The 19078-nt window shown below is 42.3% G+C and overlaps 1 protein-coding gene across 3 annotated transcripts in view; it reads right to left on the minus strand.

Annotated features, from left to right (window-relative positions):
* Positions 1-19078, minus strand: part of LOC132405061 (diacylglycerol kinase theta-like) — a 345666-nt gene that overhangs the window by 213497 nt on the left and 113091 nt on the right. For all 3 annotated transcript variants that reach the window (XM_059989791.1, XM_059989792.1, XM_059989793.1), the window contains 3 exons: positions 14674-14827; positions 12824-12910; positions 3569-3669 (listed from right to left, as the gene is read on the minus strand). In XM_059989791.1, coding sequence (XP_059845774.1) covers positions 3569-3669; positions 12824-12910; positions 14674-14827 — 342 coding nt within the window. The remainder of the gene's footprint in view (positions 1-3568; positions 3670-12823; positions 12911-14673; positions 14828-19078) is intronic.

The following is a 19078-nucleotide window of genomic DNA, read 5'->3' on the forward strand; positions in this document are numbered from 1 at the left end:
TACTCAGACTATCCCTACTACCTTTTTTCAACAAAGGGACAACATTCGCCTCCCTCAAATCCTCTGGTACCATTCCCGTGGACATTAAGGACATAAGGATCCTAGCCAGAGGTTCAGCAATCTCTTCCCTTGCCTCGTGGAGCAGCCTGGGGAATATTCAGTCAGGCCCCAGGGACTTATCTGTCCTAATGTATTTTAACAACTCCAATACCTCCTCTCCCTTAAGATCAACATGCTCCAGAACTTCAACCTCACTCATATTGTCCTCAACGTCATCAAGTTCCCTCTCAGTGGTGAATACTGAAAAGAAGTATTCAATGAGGACCTTGCTCACTTCCACAGCCTCCAGGCACATCTTCCCACCTTTATCTCTAATCAGTCCTAACTTCACTCCTGTCATCCTTTTGTTCTTCACGTAATTGAAGAATGCCTTGGGGTTTTCTTTTACCCTACTCACCGAGGTCTTCTCATGCCCCTTTCTTGCTCTCCTCAGCCCCTTCTTGAGCTCCTTTCTTGTTACCCTATATTCCTCAATAGACCCATCTGATCCTTGCTTCCTAAACCTCATGTATGTTGCCTTTTTCCACCTGACTAGATTTTCCACCTCACTTGTCACCCATGGTTCCTTCACCCTTTATCTTCCTCACCTGGACAAATTTATTCCTAACATTCTGCAAGAGATCCCTAAATATCAACCACATGTCCATAGTACATTTCCCTGCAAAAACATCATCCCAATTCACACCTGCAAATTCTTGCCTTATAGCCTCATAATTTGCCCTTCCCCAATTAAAAATTTTCTTGTCCTCTCTGATTCTAACCTTTTCCAAGATAATGCTAAAGGCCAGGGAGCAGTGATCACTGTCCCCCAGATGCTCACCCACTGACAGATCTGTGACCTCACCCGGTTCATTACCTAATACTAGATCTAGTATGGCATTCCCCCTAGTCGGCCCGTCAACATACTGTGACAGGAATCCATCCTGGACACACTTAACGAACACTGCCCCGTCTAAATCATTGGAACTAATCAAGTGATAATCAATATTAGGGAAGTTAAAGTCACCCATGATAACAACCCTGTTATTTTTGCACCTTTCCAAAATCTGCCTCCCAATCTGCTCCTCGGTATCTCAGCCACTACCAGGAGGCCCTATAGAATACTCCCAGTAGAGTAACAGCTCCCTTCCTGTTCCTGACCTCCACCTATATTGACTCAAAAAAGGATCCTGCTACATTACCCACCCTTCCTGTAGCTGTAATAGTATCCCTGACCAGTAATGCCACCCCTCCCCTTCCCCCCTCTCTCTCTATCCCTTTTAAAGCACTGTAATCCAGGAATATTGAGAATCCATTCCTGCCCTGGTGCCAGCCAAGTCTCTGTAATGGCCACTACATCATAATTCCATGTATGTATCCAAGCTCTTAGTTCATCACCTTTGTTCCTGATGCTTCTTGCATTGAAGTACACACATTTTAGCCCTTCTACCTTACTACCTTTACACCCTTTATTCCTCAAAGCCTCTTTATATGTTAGATCTGGCTTTACTCCATGCACTATACTTGCAGTTCGCACGTGACCTTTATCCTCCTCCACCTCACTATCTGCTCTAATACCCTGGTTTCCCTCTCCCTGCAAATCTAGTTTAAACCCCTCGGAGCAGCACTAGCAAACCTTCCCGCAAGGATGTTCGTGCCCCTCCAGTTCAGGTGCAACCCGCCCCATCAGAACAGGTTCCACCTTCCCTGGAACAAGGCCCAATTGTCCAGAAACATGAAGCCTTCCCTCCTGCACCATCTCCTTAGCCACGTATTTAGCTGCATTATCTTCCTATTTCTGGCCTCACTAGCACGTGGCACAGGTAGCAATCCTGACATTGCAACCCTGGAGGTCCTATCCTTCGACTTTATACCTAACTCCCTAAACTCTCTTTGCAGGACCTCCTCCTTCTTCCTATCCACATCATTGGTCCCAACATGGACTATGACATCTGGCTGCTCACCCTCCCTCCTGAGAATACCGAGGACTCGATCCGAGATATCGCGGACCCTGGCACCAGGGAGGCAACAGACCATCCGGGATTCTCGATCTCTCCCACAAAACCTCTTACCTGTCCCTCTAACTATTGAATCCCCTATCATTACTGGCACCTCTTTCCCTTCCTTCTGAGAGTCCAGTCTCGGTGCCAGAAACGCGACCACTGTAACTTGTCCCTGGTAGGTCGTCCCCACCAACGGTATCCAAAACTTATTATTGGTGGGAACGGCCACAGAGGTGCTCTGCTCTTCCTGTCTATTCCCCTTCCCTCTCCTGACAGTCACCCAGCTACCTGTCTCCTGACTTTTAGGGGTGACTATCTCTCTGAAACTTCTGTCTATTTCTGCCTCTTCTTCTCGAATGATCCAGCTCCAGCTCCCTAACTGGGTTTGTCAGGAGCTGCAGCTGTCCACAAGTGAGGTTGTTCAAGGAGGTTTTCAGGCTTCAACACCAGCCTCTCAAAGCATTTCATCACTGAGGATGGGCAACAATCATTTAGACAGGATATCATGCTCTTCTTGGGCACTGGTATGATTGAAGCCTGCTTTAAGCAGGTGGGTACCACACAATGCTGGATCAGGAGGGTGAAGATATCTGTGAGTACACCAGCCAGTTGGTCGGCATAGGTCTTCAGTACTCAGCCAGGTACTCCGTCCAGACCAGATGCTTTCCTTGGAATCACTCTCTTGAAGGCAGCCCACTGATCATCTTCAGATACTGAGACCAAAGGATCATCAGGAGACATGGAGGTGCATGATGGTTCCTCTCTGATCTGGTGATTAAAGTGAGCATAAAAGGCACTGAGCTCATCTGGAAGCAAAGCTCTGTTGTCCCCTATGTCACAAGATTTAGCTTTGTAGGGGGTTATGGCTTTCAAACCTTGCCACAGCTGTCAAGTATTTCCTCATTGATTCCAGTCTAGTCCGGAATCTCCACTTTGCTCGAGATGGCTTTCCGGAGATCGTACCTGCAACTCTTGCAGCATTCTTGATCTCCAGACTTGAATGCCTCTGATCTGGCTCTCAGCAGATTCTGGATTTCATTGCTGTCCAGGACTTCTGATCAGGAAAAACCCTGAACAATTTTGTAGGGATTCACATATCCACAGCTGTTTGAATAAAATCTGTAACAATCCTTGTGTAGTCATTCAGGTCCTCAAATGAGTTCTTGAACACAGCCCAGTCCACTGACTCAAGGCCATCCTGTAACCATTCCTCAGCCTCCTGTGACCATCTTTTGGTTGTTTTGATCTCTGGAGCCTTGCTCTTTAGGCCCTATCTATAGGCAGGTAGCAGGCCTCACTGGCTTGTAGTACCCTGGCCTGTTTTTGCTCCCCGTTTTAAACAATAATACCACATTCCAACCTCTAGAACCTCACCTGTTGCTAAAGGTGAAGCAAAAATCTCTGCAAGGGCTTCCACAAATGGCAAATAGCATAATTTCATTATAAAAGTTATGTGAGCAAAATGATCTACGTTTTAAGTGAGCGTTCACCTTCCTAATAGAGGTGTGATTCTTGAATGGACTTACCACTACTTCTTCTGTTTTCGAAATTCGTGGAACAGTAATCAGTCGAAATTGATTCCGCTTCACAGTGTCATTTCCATCAAATATCTTTAAGGTCTGTTTACCTAAATAAAGGCAACATCAATAAAACAGAACATAAACATTATCAAATAGACAAACAGAATTGGCAAGAACCCTATAATGAATTTTATCTCTAACACCAATCTGCAACCATTAAACAAATCTGAAAAGTTTAAACATTTCACTTTATTACCTGGCTTGGAGATCGGTGATCGTTAACGGATTGTTATAGCAAACCTTGCATTCATTAGCTATGAGGATGAGTTCATCTCATCAACCACCAAGGACTACTAATACAGGGATCACTAGGAGAGGGTTCACACGAGCCACTCAACTGGAATATGGAACTTGGATCTCCATTTGAACACACTTACCTTTTGGCATTGGGCTCATAAGATATTATCATCCAATCCCTTATGATTTACCAAATCCAAATCTTCTATTTCAACATCACAGTTAAGGAATGTTTGAGGACTGACAACCACTGATCATTGGCCAGCAGTCTCATATTTGGCTTAAGCTTCATATTAATCAAATACAGAAACTCTACAGCAAAAAACAGGCCCTTCAGCCCACAATGCTGTGCCGAACATGTACTTACTTTAGAAGTTACCGAGGGTTACCCATAGCCTTCTATTTTTCTAAGTTCCATGTACCTATCCAGGAGTCTCTTAAAAGACCCTATCACATCCATTTCCACCACTGTCACCAGCAGCCCATTCTGTGCACTCACCACGCTCTGTGTAAAAAACTTATCCCTGACATCTCCTCTGTACCTACTTCCAAGCACCTTAAAACTGTGCCCTCTCATGTTAGCCATTTCAGCCCTGGGAAAATGACTCTGACTATCCACACGACCAATGCCTCTCATCATCTTATACACCTCCATCAAGTCACCCTCTCATCTTCCGTCACCCCAAGAAGAAAAGGCTGAGTTCACTCAACCTATTCTCATAAGGCATGCTCCCCAGTCCGGGCAACATCCTTGTAAATCTCCTCGGCACCCTTTCTACAGTTTCCACATCCTTCCTGTAGTGAAGCGACCGAAACTGGCACAGTACTCCAAGTGGGGTCTGACCAAGGTCCTATTACCCTTTTACAATACCTCTGGGCTCATAAACTCAATCCCACGGTTAATGAAGGCCAATGCACCGTACGCCTTGTTAATCACAGAGTCAACCTATGCAGCATCTTCGAGTGTCCTTTGGACTTGGACCTCAAGATCCCTCTGATCCTCCACACTGCCAAGAGTCTTACCATTAATACTATTCTGCCATCATATTTGACCTCCCAAATTGAACCACCTCACACTCAACCGGGTTGAACTCCATCTGCCACTTCTCAGCCCAGTTTTGTATCCTATCAATGTGCAACCTCTGACAGCCCTCCAAACTACCCACAACACTCCCAACCTTTGTACCATCCGTCCACTTCCTCATCCAGGCCATTTAAAAAATCACGAAGAGAAGGGATCCCAGAGCAGATCACTGGTCACCAACCTCCATGCAGAATATAACCCGTCTACAACCACACTTTGCCTCTGTGGGCAAGCCAATTCTGGATTCACAAAGCAAGGTTGCCTTGGATTCCATGCCTCCTTACTTTCTCAATAAGCCTCACATGGGGTATCTTATCAAATGGCTTGCTGAAATCCATATACACTACATCTACTGCTCTAACTTCATCAATGTATTTATTCACATCCTCAAAAAATTCAATCAGGCTCATAAGCACAAACTGACAAAGCCATGCTGACTATTCCTATTCATGCTATGCCCCTCTAAATGTTCAAAAAATCCTGCCTCTCAGAATCTTCTCCATTAACTTAACAAACACTGAAGTAAGACTTGCTGGTCTATAATTCCCTGGGATATCTCTACTCCTTTTCTTGAATAAGGAAACAATATTTGCAACCCTCCAATCCTCCGGAACCTCTCTCATCCTCATTGATGATGCAAAGATTTTCGCCAGAAGCTCAGCAATCTCCTGTTTCAACTCTCACAGTCTTATCCAGTCTTATCCATACATCTTATCCAGTCCCGATGACTTATCCAACTTGATGCTTTCCAAAAGCTCCAGCACATCCTCTTTCTTAATGCCTATATGCTCAAGCTTTTCAGTCTGCTGGAAGTCATCCCAACAATTACTAAGATCCTTTTCCATAGTGAATACTGAAGCAAAGTATTCATTAAGTACCTCTGCTATCTCCTCAAGTTCCATACACACTTTTCCACTGTCCCACTTGATTGATCCTATTCTCTCACGTCTTAACTTCTTGCTCTTCACATACTTACAGAATGCCTTGAGTTTTCATTAATCTTGCTCATCAAGGCCTTCTCATAACCATATAACAACCATATAACCATATAACAATCACAGCACGGAAACAGACCATCTCGGCCCTCCTAGTCCGTGCCGAACTCTTAATCTCACCTAGTCCCACCTACCCGCACTCAGCCCATAACCCTCCACTCCTTTCCTGTCCATATACCTATCCAATTTTACCTTAAATGACACAACTGAACTGGCCTCTACTACTTCTACAGGAAGCTCATTCCACACAGCTATCACTCTCTGAGTAAAGAAATACCCCCTCGTGTTTCCCTTAAACTTCTGCCCCCTAACTCTCAAATCATGTCCTCTCATTTGAATCTCCCCTACTCTCAATGGAAACAGCCTATTCACGTCAACTCTATCTATCCCTCTCAAAATTTTAAATACCTCGATCAAATCCCCCCTCAACCTTCTACGCTCCAATGAATAGAGACCTAACTTGTTCAACCTTTCTCTGTACCTTAAGTGCTGAAACCCAGATAACATCCTAGTAAATCGTCTCTGCACTCTCTCTAATTTATTGATATCTTTCCTATAATTCGGCGACCAGAACTGTACACAATATTCCAAATTTGGCCTTACCAATGCCTTGTACAATTTTAACATTACATCCCAACTTCTGTACTCAATGCTTTGATTTATAAAGGCCAGCGTTCCAAAAGCCTTCTTCACAACCCTATCTACATGAGACTCCACCTTCAGGGAACTATGCACTGTTATTCCTAGATCTCTCTGTTCCTCTGCATTCCTCAATGCCCTACCACTTACCCTGTATGTTCGATTTGGATTATTCCTGCCAAAATGTAGAACCTCACACTTCTCAGCATTAAACTCCATCTGCCAACGTTCAGCCCATTCTTCTAACCGGCATAAATCTCCCTGCAAGCTTTGAAAACCCACCTCATTATCCACAACACCTCCTACCTTAGTATCATCAGCATACTTACTAATCCAATTTACCACCCCATCATCCAGATCATTTATGTATATTACAAACAACACTGGGCCCAAAACAGATCCCTGAAGCACCCCGCTAGTCAGCGGCCTCCATCCCGATAAACAATTATCCACCACTACTCTCTGGCATCTCCCATCTAGCCACTGTTGAATCCACTTTATTACTCCAGCATTAATACCTAACGACTGAACCTTCTTAACCAACCTTCCATGTGGAACTTTGTCAAAGGCTTTGCTGAAGTCCATATAGGCTACATCCACTGCCTTACCCTCGTCAACATTCCTCGTAACTTCTTCAAAAAATTCAATAAGGTTTGTCAAACATGACCTTCCACGCACAAATCCATGCTGGCTACTCCTAATCAGATGCTGTCTATCCAGATAATTATTAATACTATCTCTAAGAATATTTTCCATTAATTTACCCACCACTGATGTCAAACTGACAGGTCTATAATTGCTAGGCTTACTTCTAGAACCCTTTTTGAACAATGGAACCACATGAGTAATACGCCAATCCTCCGGCACAACCCCCGTTTCTAATGACATCTTAAAGATCTCCGTCAGAGCTCCTGCTATTCCTACACAAACTTCCCTCAAGGTCCTGGGGAATATCCTGTCAGGACCCGGAGATTTATCCACTTTTAAATTTCTTAAAAGCGCCAGTACTTCCACCTCTTTAACTGTCATAGGTTCCATAACTTCCTTATTTGTTTCCCACACCTTACACAATTCAATATCCTTCTCCTTAGTGAATACCGAAGAGAAGAAATCGTTCAAAATCTATAAATTTAAGATATCAATAAATTAGAGAGAGTGCAGAGACGATTTACTAGGATGTTACCTGGGTTTCAGCACTTAAGTTACAGAGAAAGGTTGAACAAGTTAGGTCTCTATTCATTGGAGTGTAGAAGGTTGAGGGGGGATTTGATCGAGGTATTTAAAATTTTGAGAGGGATAGATAGAGTTGACGTGAATAGGCTGTTTCCATTGAGAGTAGGGGAGATTCAAATGAGAGGACATGATTTGAGAGTTAGGGGGCAGAAGTTTAAGGGAAACACGAGGGGGTATTTCTTTACTCAGAGAGTGATAGCTGTGTGGAATGAGCTTCCTGTAGAAGTAGTAGAGGCCAGTTCAGTTGTGTCATTTAAGGTAAAATTGGATAGGTATATGGACAGGAAAGGAGTGGAGGGTTATGGGCTGAGTGCGGGTAGGTGGGACTAGGTGAGATTAAGAGTTCGGCACGGACTAGGAGGGCCGAGATGGCCTGTTTCCGTGCTGTGATTGTTATATGGTTATATCTCTCCCATCTCCCTCGGCTCCACACATAGCTGACCACTCTGATTCTCTAAGGGGCCAATTTTATCCCTCACTATCCTCTTGCTTTTAATATAACTGTAGAAAACTTTTGGATTTACTTTCACCTTATTTGCCAAACCAACCTCTTATCTTCTTTTAGCTTTTCTAATCTCTTTCTTAAGATTCCTTTTACATTCTTTATATTCCTCGAGCAATTCCTTTACTCCATGCTGCCGATATCTATTGTAGGCATCCCTCTTTTTCCGAACCAAATTTCTAATATCCCTTGAAAACCATGGTGCTTTCAAACCTTTAACCTTTCCTTTCAACCTAACAGGAACATAAAGATTCTGTACCCTCATAATTTCACCATTAAATGACCTCCATTTCTCTATTACATCCTTCCCATAAAACAACTTGACCCAATCCACTCTCTCTAAATCCCTTCGCATCTCCTCAAAGTTAGCCTTTCTCCAATCAAAAATCTCAACTCTAGGTCCTGTCCTGTCCTTCTCCATAATTATATTGAAGCCAATGCTATTGTGATCACTGGACCCGAAGTGCTCCCCAACACATACATCTGTCAGCTGACCTATCGCATTCCCTAACAGGAGATCCAACACTGCCCCATCTCTAGTCGGTACTTCTATGTATTGTTGCAAAAAACTATCCTGCACACATTTCACAAACTCTAAACCATCCAGCCCTTTTACAGAATGAGCTTCCCAGTCTACGTGTGGAAAATTAAAATCTCCCACAATCACCACCTTGTGTTTACTACAAATATCTGCTATCTCCTTACACATTTGCTCTTCCAACTCACGATCCCCATTAGGTGGCCTATAATACACTCCTATCAGTGTTACTACACCTTTCCCATTCCTCAATTCCACCCAAATAGCCTCCCTAGAGGAGCTCTCTAATCTATCCTTCCAAAGCACCGCCATAAGATTTTCTCGGACAAGCAATGCAACACCTCATCCTCTGGCCCCTCCTACTCTATCACACCTGAAGCAACTAAATCCTGGAATATTTAGTTGCCAATCACACCCTTCCTGCAACCATGTTTCACTAATAGCTACAACATCATAATTCCAGGTATCAATCCACGCTTTAAGCTCATCCACCTTTCTTACAATGCTCGTAGCATTAAAATAGATACATTTAAGATACTCTCCACCTCCTCCTCCCCTCTTTTCATCCCTAAGAATGCATTCAATTTTATTATCCTTTTCTTTCTTCTCCCCTACATCTTCGGGCTGAGCGCATCCCTTCTCCATCACCTGCCTTTCCTCCCTCACACACAGTCTACTTACTTGCTCTACTGGTGAACTAACCTCCTCTCTCATAGTTTCCTCAAATTGATTCCTGCCCCCCCCCCCATCTTACTAGTTTAAAGTCTGCCCTGTAGCCCTAGCAAACCTCCCCGCTAGGATATTGGTCCCCCCAAGATTCAAGTGTAACCCGTCCTTCTTGAACAGGTCACGCCTGCCCCAGAAGAGGTCCCAATGATCCAGAAACTTGAATCCCTGCCCCCTGCTCCAATCCCACAGCCACACATTCATCCTCCACCTAATTCCATTCCTACTCTCACTGTCGCGTGGCACAGGCAGTAATCCCGAGATTACTACCTTTGCGGTCCTTCTTCTTAACTGCCTTTCTAACTCCCTATACTCTCGTTTCCTAACCCCTTCTGCCTCTCCTAATTTCATTCTTAAGCTCCTTCCTGCTAGCATTATAATCTCCCAGAACTCTATCGTTACCTAGTTTATTGAACCTTTTTATTTTTTCTTTCATAAGCTTTTCTTTTCTTTTTGACTAGATTTTTATCAGCATCATATTTGGCTTTCATATTATCAAGTACTCAGCAAGGTGCATACACAGAATATTCCACAAGCTGACGAGAGCTATCTGCTAAGTTAGACAAGACATTTCCTGATGGTGCATTTTATCACAGTCAGCTCCCTGCCAAACAACAATAGCTTGAAGTTTTTTTTAGAAACAGGAAGGATATTCAGCCAACACACATTGTACATTTCTACTGTGTGAAAGACATGGATAGATTCAGGAGCAACAACAAATAATGCCCAGATCACAAAAAAGAATTAAGACACAACTATGACAATCAATACTGATTTAATTCAAGGAGCAAATCATCAGGATTGATTGATCATAGGATGAACCAAACCGGCATGAGACAGGGGATAATATTCTGCCAGCTACACCAGCTGGGACATTGTACCAAGACTCAGAAATCACTGGTATAATTGATTGTAGTGAGATATGACACAATAAGGCCATCCCTAGACATCTCTAATGGTATCCAATGTCTCAATGGTAAGCAAAGGAACTGGCTGTTATTATGGAAATAAGAGATAACGCAAGACACAGGCTATTTCAGGGTAACATAAATGAAGAGATTTTGCCACACAGGGAATGAGATCTACATATGAACTGACAGAAGAAATCAATTCCCTGACTGGAGATTGCCTCAGTAACAAAAGCTAGGATGCTGTACAACAGGTCAAAATAGAAAATGGAGATGAAAATTTAGCCATTATATGGAAGCATCATACTCAGTACAGCAACTGCTCTGCACGCGACTGCAGAAACTGCAAATTGTGGACACATCATAGGAACCAGCCTCCTGTCCGTGGACTCTATTCAAACTCTTGCTTTCACGAAAGCAGCCAGCATAATCAAAGTCCCCATCCATCCCAGACATTCTCTTTTCTCCCTTCCCCCATCAGGCAGAAGATACAAAAGCCTGAAAGCATGTACCACCAGACTCAAGAACAGCATCTACCTCACTGTTATATGACTATTAAATGGTTGCTTAGCACAATAAGAAGGACTTCTGATCTCACAATCTAGCTTGTTATGATTTTGCAATTCATTCAGTAACTGCATTGTACATTCTCAGTAGCCTTTACATTTTTTTCTGCGTTATTATAGTTTTACCTTGTTCTAGCTGAATGCACTTTCTAGTGATCTGACCTGTACAAACAGTATGCAAGACAGGTTTTTCACTGTATCACAGTTGTGTGACAATAATAAACAAATACTAACAGCAACTGATATTCCCACTACAAAGTGACAAAGATGGATGAAATGGATCAGATTGGAAATGGTACGGTTTCGTCTGAGACCAGAATAGGATGGGACGCACACAGAAAGGGAGCCCCTGCCTGGGACGCACGCAGAAAGGGGGGGCCCCCTGCCTGGGACGCACGCAGAAAGGGGGGAACCCTGCCAGGGACGCACACAGAAAGGGGGGCCCCCCTGCCTGGGACGCACGCAGAAAGGGGACGCCTGCCTGGGATGCACACGGGAAAGGGGACGCCTGCCTGGGACGCACACGAAAAAGGGGGCCCTGCCTGGGACTCACGCGAAAAAGGGGACCCTGCCTGGGACGTTTACAGAAAGAGGGAGAGGGGCCTGTCAGCGACATTTACAAAAAGAGGGAGAGGGGCCAATCTGGGATGCACACAGAAAGGGAAGCCCTCACTGCAATGGATTTTGGAGAATAATGTCATGAAAATGGCGGACAAACACACAGAAAGAGGGAGCTTTGTCAGGGACGCACAGAAATGCTGTGTTTGCCCCACAAGTCTGTGACTAACCGTCTCATGATCAACTGTGGAAATTGTGAATGCTTTCATTTTGTAGTTAAAGATATGTGTACCTTTCACCTGAAGTTTGTGTTGTATATCTAATAAAGGTATGAATTTGGCACAATACTAAATAACATTAAATCTGACACCAATAATGATAGGTTTAATCAAAACAATAATCACCGACGGATTGAAAATTACTTCAGGGAACTATGCACCTTTATTCCTAGATCACTCTGTTCTACTGCATTCTTCAATGCCTTACCATTTACCATGTATCTCTTATTTTGATTATTGAAAAAGTTCAGCTGGACAGATGGGAAGCATGGAGTTGTCGGGCCAAAGGACTTGTTTTTGTGCTGTATAACCTTACAATTTGGCAAAAAGCAAAGCAGACATTTAGTCAAATCTCAAAAACTAGTTCCAAAGCCCCACAAGGCTGGATCTTGTTGGGTCTTACATGCCACCCTTATTCAACGTCTTCTGTTTCTTATCATGTGGAGACCGAGACATTAGCCAACACACACACACACACACACACGCATGCATACAAGATACCAACACTTTTTTTTTAAAGAGTTAGAGTTAAATTTCCTGGCACACCTTCATCCCAAAGTTGTTTTAATTTAAACTAATCCTTATCAAACCTGAACCTACCCCAGTGCATTTTCCAGCAACCCTCTATTTGAATTCTGGTTTTCCCATCAGTTCTGAGTGGGCAACTCAATTTTTTTTTAAAAATAATTCTGCTCCTGTGTCTTATGGTCTGATCATCTGGCAATGCTCTGTTGGAAGGGACTTAATTAAAAACAAAACCACTCATGTGATCTTCAAACTCTTGAAACATATGGCAGGGAATTTGGAGAAAATATTAACACCCTAACTCTCACTCATTCTGAAAGTAGACAAAAATATCTTGCTTCAGATTATAAAAAAAATAATTGCCTCATCAAAACCAATCAGCTGGATTGAGAGTGCATGTAAAATCCTTTACCTGAATCAGTCGTGGAAGAAGACTGGGTATCTTTATATGTTCCATGGTTTCCAGCAGCCACATCATCATCATCACTGTCCTCTTCAACTATGGAAAGACATGCCCATGAACAACAGTATTTCATAGTAAAATGACTTCAGCAATACTGCACTGCAACAATGCCACGAGTTCACAAAAACACAACTCCCATCATAAATATGTGCACGCGCGCACACACACACCAACATTGTATTGATCTCCCTCCTCTCAACATTTTAGTTTGTTATTGACATTATTAGGTCTTTCATTTAATCGTTATAACTGCACAAGATTAACTGTCACAAATCGGTGTTTTTTTTAAATAATGTATCTTCACATGTGTTAACAGTAAAATAAAATCTCCTTGAACAACTGAAGTAGCCATCCACCCATCCCTTGCATGAGAAGGTTAATTTGCCTGAGAACATGACCGATCCAGTCTTGGACTCAGCACCACTATTCACTCTCTCCCAAAACTCCTTGAATCCCTCTTTGTCTAAGTAGTTGAAGATTCAAGAAACTTTAGAGAAGTTCCTCCTCATCACAAATAAGGAACTCATTTCTCTGAAACACATCCCCATCTAATTCTCAATAGCCCTGTGCACAGAAAATTTCTCCCAATAACTACCACAGAATCTCAAGTACTTCAATAACATCACATCCCACTCTTCTGAACCAGCTTGCACAGCATTTCTGCTTAGGTGCAATACCTCATTGCAGGAATCAGTGATACCAATCTCCTCTGCACCTCTAGTAAATGCTTCCTAATAAATCTTTCCTAATCTGGAGGCCAAAACTGCAAGCAGTGGCCTCATCAGCATGCTCTAGTTTCACCAAATGTTCCTTCTTTGACAATCAATTTTCTGAAGAAGGGTTTTTGAGCTGTAACATTAATTCTACTTCTCTTTCCATAGATACTGCCCAACTGGCTGGGTGTTTCCAGCATCTTTTATTTTTATTTAAAGCTACTTACCCTTCAGATTACGTGCTGCACCTACAAGCCAATTTTAATGTCAAATAACATTTAAAGAGTGACTACATCAGTGTCCTTATACTATAATCTATACTGTTCAATCTTTTAAAAATAGAAGTCTTAAGCATTAATTAAATCTTTTGGCCATAATTCCCAAATGTGGAACTCTGCAGTTTTATAACCTTGCCCTGTAATCATTTGTACCATTCAATAAGATCATCAGGTAAGACCATAAGACACAAGACCAGAATTCTGCCATACGGCCCATCACGTCTGCTCTGCCATTTCATCATGGCTAATATATTAACCCTCACAACTCCATTCTCCTGCCGGCTCCTCATATCTTTTGATGTCCTGACTAATCATGAATCTATCAACCTCTGCCTTAAATATACCCAATGACTTGCCCTGCACAGCCATATCTGGTAATGAATTCCACAGATTCACCATCTTTTGGCTAAGTAAAGTTCTCTTCATCTCTATTCTAAATTGATAACCCTCTATTTTAAGACTGTGCCCTCTGTTCCTAGACAACCCCACTATAGGAAACATCCTTTCCACATCCACTTTATCCAGACCTTTCAATATTTGATAGGTTTCAATGAGATCCATCCTCATTCTTCTAAAATTCGCCAAGTACAAGCCCAGAGCCACCAAAAACTCTTTATACCATAACCCTTTCATTCCAGAATCATTTTCGTGAACCTATTCTGGACTCTCTCCAAGGTCAGCACATCTTTTCTTAAATAAGGTGCCTAAAGCTGCTCAAAATATTTCAAGCACGGTCTGACCATGCGCACTTTATTCTGCTAATCTGAATTCTAAAATAACATCAATTCATTTCATTCTCCCCACTCACCCTGCTCCATTTGTGAACCCTCTACAATCCGAAAACAGTGGAACTTGCTGAAATTGCGTACAGATAGGTGTACACAATTCGGAGGCAATATCATATTCTGTAATCTTCCAAAATCGCATTCTAGTGTGAGGCCACTATAGCAATCAGCATGAACCTAAGAAAGAGAATAATAGCATTTTTTCCATATAACATTTTTAGACAATAAACTTTGAGTCCAAATTTAAAAACATAAATCAAAACAAACAATGCCGGAACTACACAAGACGTGAAGCAACATTGATAGTGGGAGAAACAGAGTGAACTTTTCAAATCATGACTCTTTTTTCCGAACCGGAACAGGGAAAAAAGTTCAAAGTAAATTTATTATCAAAGTACATTTATAACCATATACAACCCTAAGATTCATTTTCTTGTGGGCATTCACAGTAAATACAAAAAAGAAATAAAAATGAAAGACCACACCCAACAGGATGGACAAACAACCAGTGTGCAAAAAAACTGTGCAAATAAGGTAAAACATAAATAATTTTTTTTAAAAAAAACAATAAATATCCAGAAAAGGAGATGAAGAGTGCTTGAAAGTGAGCCTTTAGATTGTGGGAACAGTTCAGTGTTAGATGAGTGAAGCTGAATGAAGTTATCCCCTTTGGTTCAGGCAGCTGGTTGTTGAGGGGTAAAAACTGTTCCTGAACCTGAGGCTCCTATACCTTCTACCTGATGGCAGCAGTAAGTAGAGAGCATGACCTGGATGATGGGTGTCCTTGATGATGGGTGCTGCTTTCCTGTGGCAGCACTCCATGTAGATGTGCTCAATGGTAGGGAGTGTTTTACCCATGATGACTGTGCCTACTTTTTGTAGGCTTTCCCGTACAAGAGCACTGGTGTCTCCATACCAATCTGTGATGCAATGAGTCAATATACACTTCACCACACATCTATAGAAGTTTACTAATTTTTAGATGACCTGCCAAATCTTCACAAACTTCTAACAAAGTAGAGGTATTGCTGTGCTTTCTTCCTAATTGCACTTACATGCTGGACCCAGGATAGACCCTCCGAAATGTTAACACCGAATCGCTGACCCTCTCTACCTCTGATCCCCCAACAGGGACTGAATCATGAACCTTCCGTTTGCTCCTCCTGAAGTCAACAATCAGCTCTTTGCTCCTACTGACACTGAGTCAGAGATGATTGTGGCACTACTCAGCCAGATTTTCAATCTATACACTGATTCATCACCACCTTTGCTTCGGCCATAACAGTGGTGAAAGGATCACTGATTTGAGCAGTTTCTCTCACCACAGTTGCTGCATGCACACTGAATGCTTCCAGCAAGTTCTAATTTTGTTTCTGACTTCTATTACCTACCATATTTTCTTACTTAAAAAAGGTAAGGGTAGTTCTGTATGTGACTTGCCCTCTCATGTTTTTAAGTTCTGTCAATGTTTTTGTGTGAGCCATGTGGAAAGTGAAGGGAAACTGCCAAAGAAATCCTTGATACCTTAAGACACAGAAGCAGAACTGGGCCATTCAGCCCATCAAGTCTGCTCCACCATTCCATCATGCTGATCCCAGATTCCACTCAACCCCATACACCAGCATTCTAGCCATATCCTTTGAAGCTCTGACTGATCAGAAAACTATCAACTTCTGCTTTTAATATACCCACAGACTTGACTTCCACCATAGTCTAAGGCAGAGTATTCCAAAGATTCACTACTCTATGGCTAAAAATAATTCTTCAGTACCTCAGTTCTAACAGATTGCCCCTCAATTTTGAGGCTGTGCCCTCTAGTTCTGGATACCCTCACCACAGAAAACAACTTCTCCACGCCCATCTTATCTAGTCCTTTCAACATTAACTGGAACTGCAGTTAAATATACATTAATGATCTGGATGATGGGGTGGTAAATTGGATTAGTAAGTATGCAGATGATACTAAGATTGGTGGCATTGTGGATAATGAAGTAGGTTTTCAAAGCTTGCAGAGAGGTTTAGGCCAGTTAGAAAAGTGGGCTGAAAGATGGCAGATGGAGTTTAATGCTGATAAGTGTGAGGTGTTACATTTCGGTAGGAATAATCCAAATAGGACATATATGGTAAATGGTAGGGCATTGAGGAATGCAGTAGAACAGAGTGATCTAGGAATAATGGTGCATAGTTCCCTGAAGGTGGAATCTCATGTGGAAAGGGTGGTGAAGAAAGCTTTTGGTATGCTGGCCTTTATAAATCAGAGCATTGAGTATAGGAGTTGGGATGTAATGTTAAAATTGTACAAGGCATTGGTGAGGCCAAATTTGGAGTATCGTGTACAGTTCTGGTCACCGAATTAGAGGAAAGATGTCAACAAAATAGAGAGAGTACAGAGCAGATTTACTAGAATGTTACCTGGGTTTCAGCACCTAAGTTACAGAGAAAAGTTGAACAAGTTAGGTCTTTATTCTTTGGAGCATAGAAGGCTGAGGGGGGACTTGATAGAGGTATTTAAAATTATGAGGGGGATAGATAAAGTTGACGTGGATAGGCTTTTTCCATTGAGAGTAGGGGACAGAGGAATTGAGAGTTAGGGGGCAAAAGTTTAGGGGTAACACGAGGGGGAATTTCTTTACTCAGAGAGTGGTAGCTGTGTGGAATGAACTTCCAATAGAAGTGGTTGAGGTAGGTTCGATATTGTCATTTAAAAAAAAATTGGATAGGTATATGGACAGGAAAGGAGTGGAGGGTTATGGGCTGAATGCTTGTTGTTGGGACTAGGTGAGAGTAAGCGTTCGGCACAGACTAGAAGGGCCGAGATGGCCTGTTTCCGTGTTGTAATTGTATATGATTATATAGCTATTTGGTAGGTTTTAATGAAATCACCCTGCATTCTTCTGAAGTCCAGTGAGTTCAGGCCCACAGCTACCAAACACTCGTGTTAACCCCTTCATTCCTGGAATCATCTTCATGAACCTCCTCTGGACTCTCTCCAAAGATAACACGTCCTTTCTGAGACATGGGGCCCCAAACTGTTGACAAGACTCAAAGTCTGGCCTGTCTAGTGTCTTATAAATGGTCAGCATTATCTCCTTGCCTTTATATTCTATTCCCCTTGAAATAAATGCCAACATTGCATTTGTCTTCTTTACCACAAACTCAACCTGTAAATTAACCTTCTGGGAGTCTTGTACGAGTTCTCCTAGTTCCTCTGGACCTCTGATGTTTGATGTTTCTCCTCATTTATATAACCATCTATGCTTTTGTTCCTTTTACCTAAATGCATTATCAGACATTTCCCAACGCTGTATTCCATCTGACATTTTTGCCCATTCTTCCAATTTGTCTACGTCCTGCTGCAATGGCATTGCTTCCTCAGAACTATCTACCCCTCCACCTATCTTCATATCAACTATAAATTTTGCCACAAAACCATCAATTCCACTGTCTAAATCACTGACAATGTGAAAGACAGTGGTCCCAATTCTGACCCCTGAAGAACATCACTAGTCACTAGCAGTCAAGCAGAAAAGCCCACTTTTATTCCCACTTGTTGCCTCCTGCCTGTGAGTCATTCCTCTATCCATGTCAGTATATTTTCTGTAACACCATAGGATTTTACCTTCTTAAATAGCCTCACGTGTGGTACTTTATCAAATACCTTTTGAAAATACAAGTAAACGACATCCACTGTCTCTCCTTTGTCCACCCTGCTGCTTACTTCCTCGAAGAATTCTATTTTCAGGCAAGATTTCCCTTCACAGAAACCATGCTCACTTTGACTTATTTTATCATCAGTCTGCACACACCCCAAAACCTCATTCTTAATAATGCACTCCAACATTTTCCCAAGCACTGAGGTTAGGCTAACTGGCCTATAATTTCTTTTCTTTTGCCTTCCTCCCTTCTTAAAGAGTGTAAGTGTTCTTAAACACTTACAATTTTCCAGTCCCCTGGGACGATGCCAGAATCAAGTGAATCTTGAAAGCATGACCAAAGCATCCATTATCTCTTCAGCAACCTCTCTCAGGACTCTGGGATGTAGTCCATCTGGTCCAGGTGACTTATCTACCTTAAGACCTTTCAGTTTGCCTAGCAATTTTTCCTTTGTAATAGCAATGGCACTCAATCCTGCTCACTGACACTCATGGACCACTGGCACACTGCTAGTGTCTTCCACGGTGAAGACTGATGCAAAGTACCCATTAAGTTCATTTGCCATTTCTCTGTGCTCCATTACTACTTTACCAGTATCATTTTCCAGTGGTCTAATATCAACTCTCAACTCTCTTTTACTCTTCATATTACCGGAAAAAAAATTTTAGTATCCTGCTTTATATTATGAGACAATTTGCCCTCATAGTTCATCTCTTCCCTTCTTAGGGCTTTTGTTGGATTTTAAAAGCTTCACAATCATCCAACTTCCCACAC

The sequence above is a fragment of the Hypanus sabinus genome, chromosome 14 (genome assembly GCF_030144855.1).
Source record: "Hypanus sabinus isolate sHypSab1 chromosome 14, sHypSab1.hap1, whole genome shotgun sequence".
NCBI classification, from domain to species: Eukaryota; Metazoa; Chordata; class Chondrichthyes; order Myliobatiformes; family Dasyatidae; genus Hypanus; species Hypanus sabinus.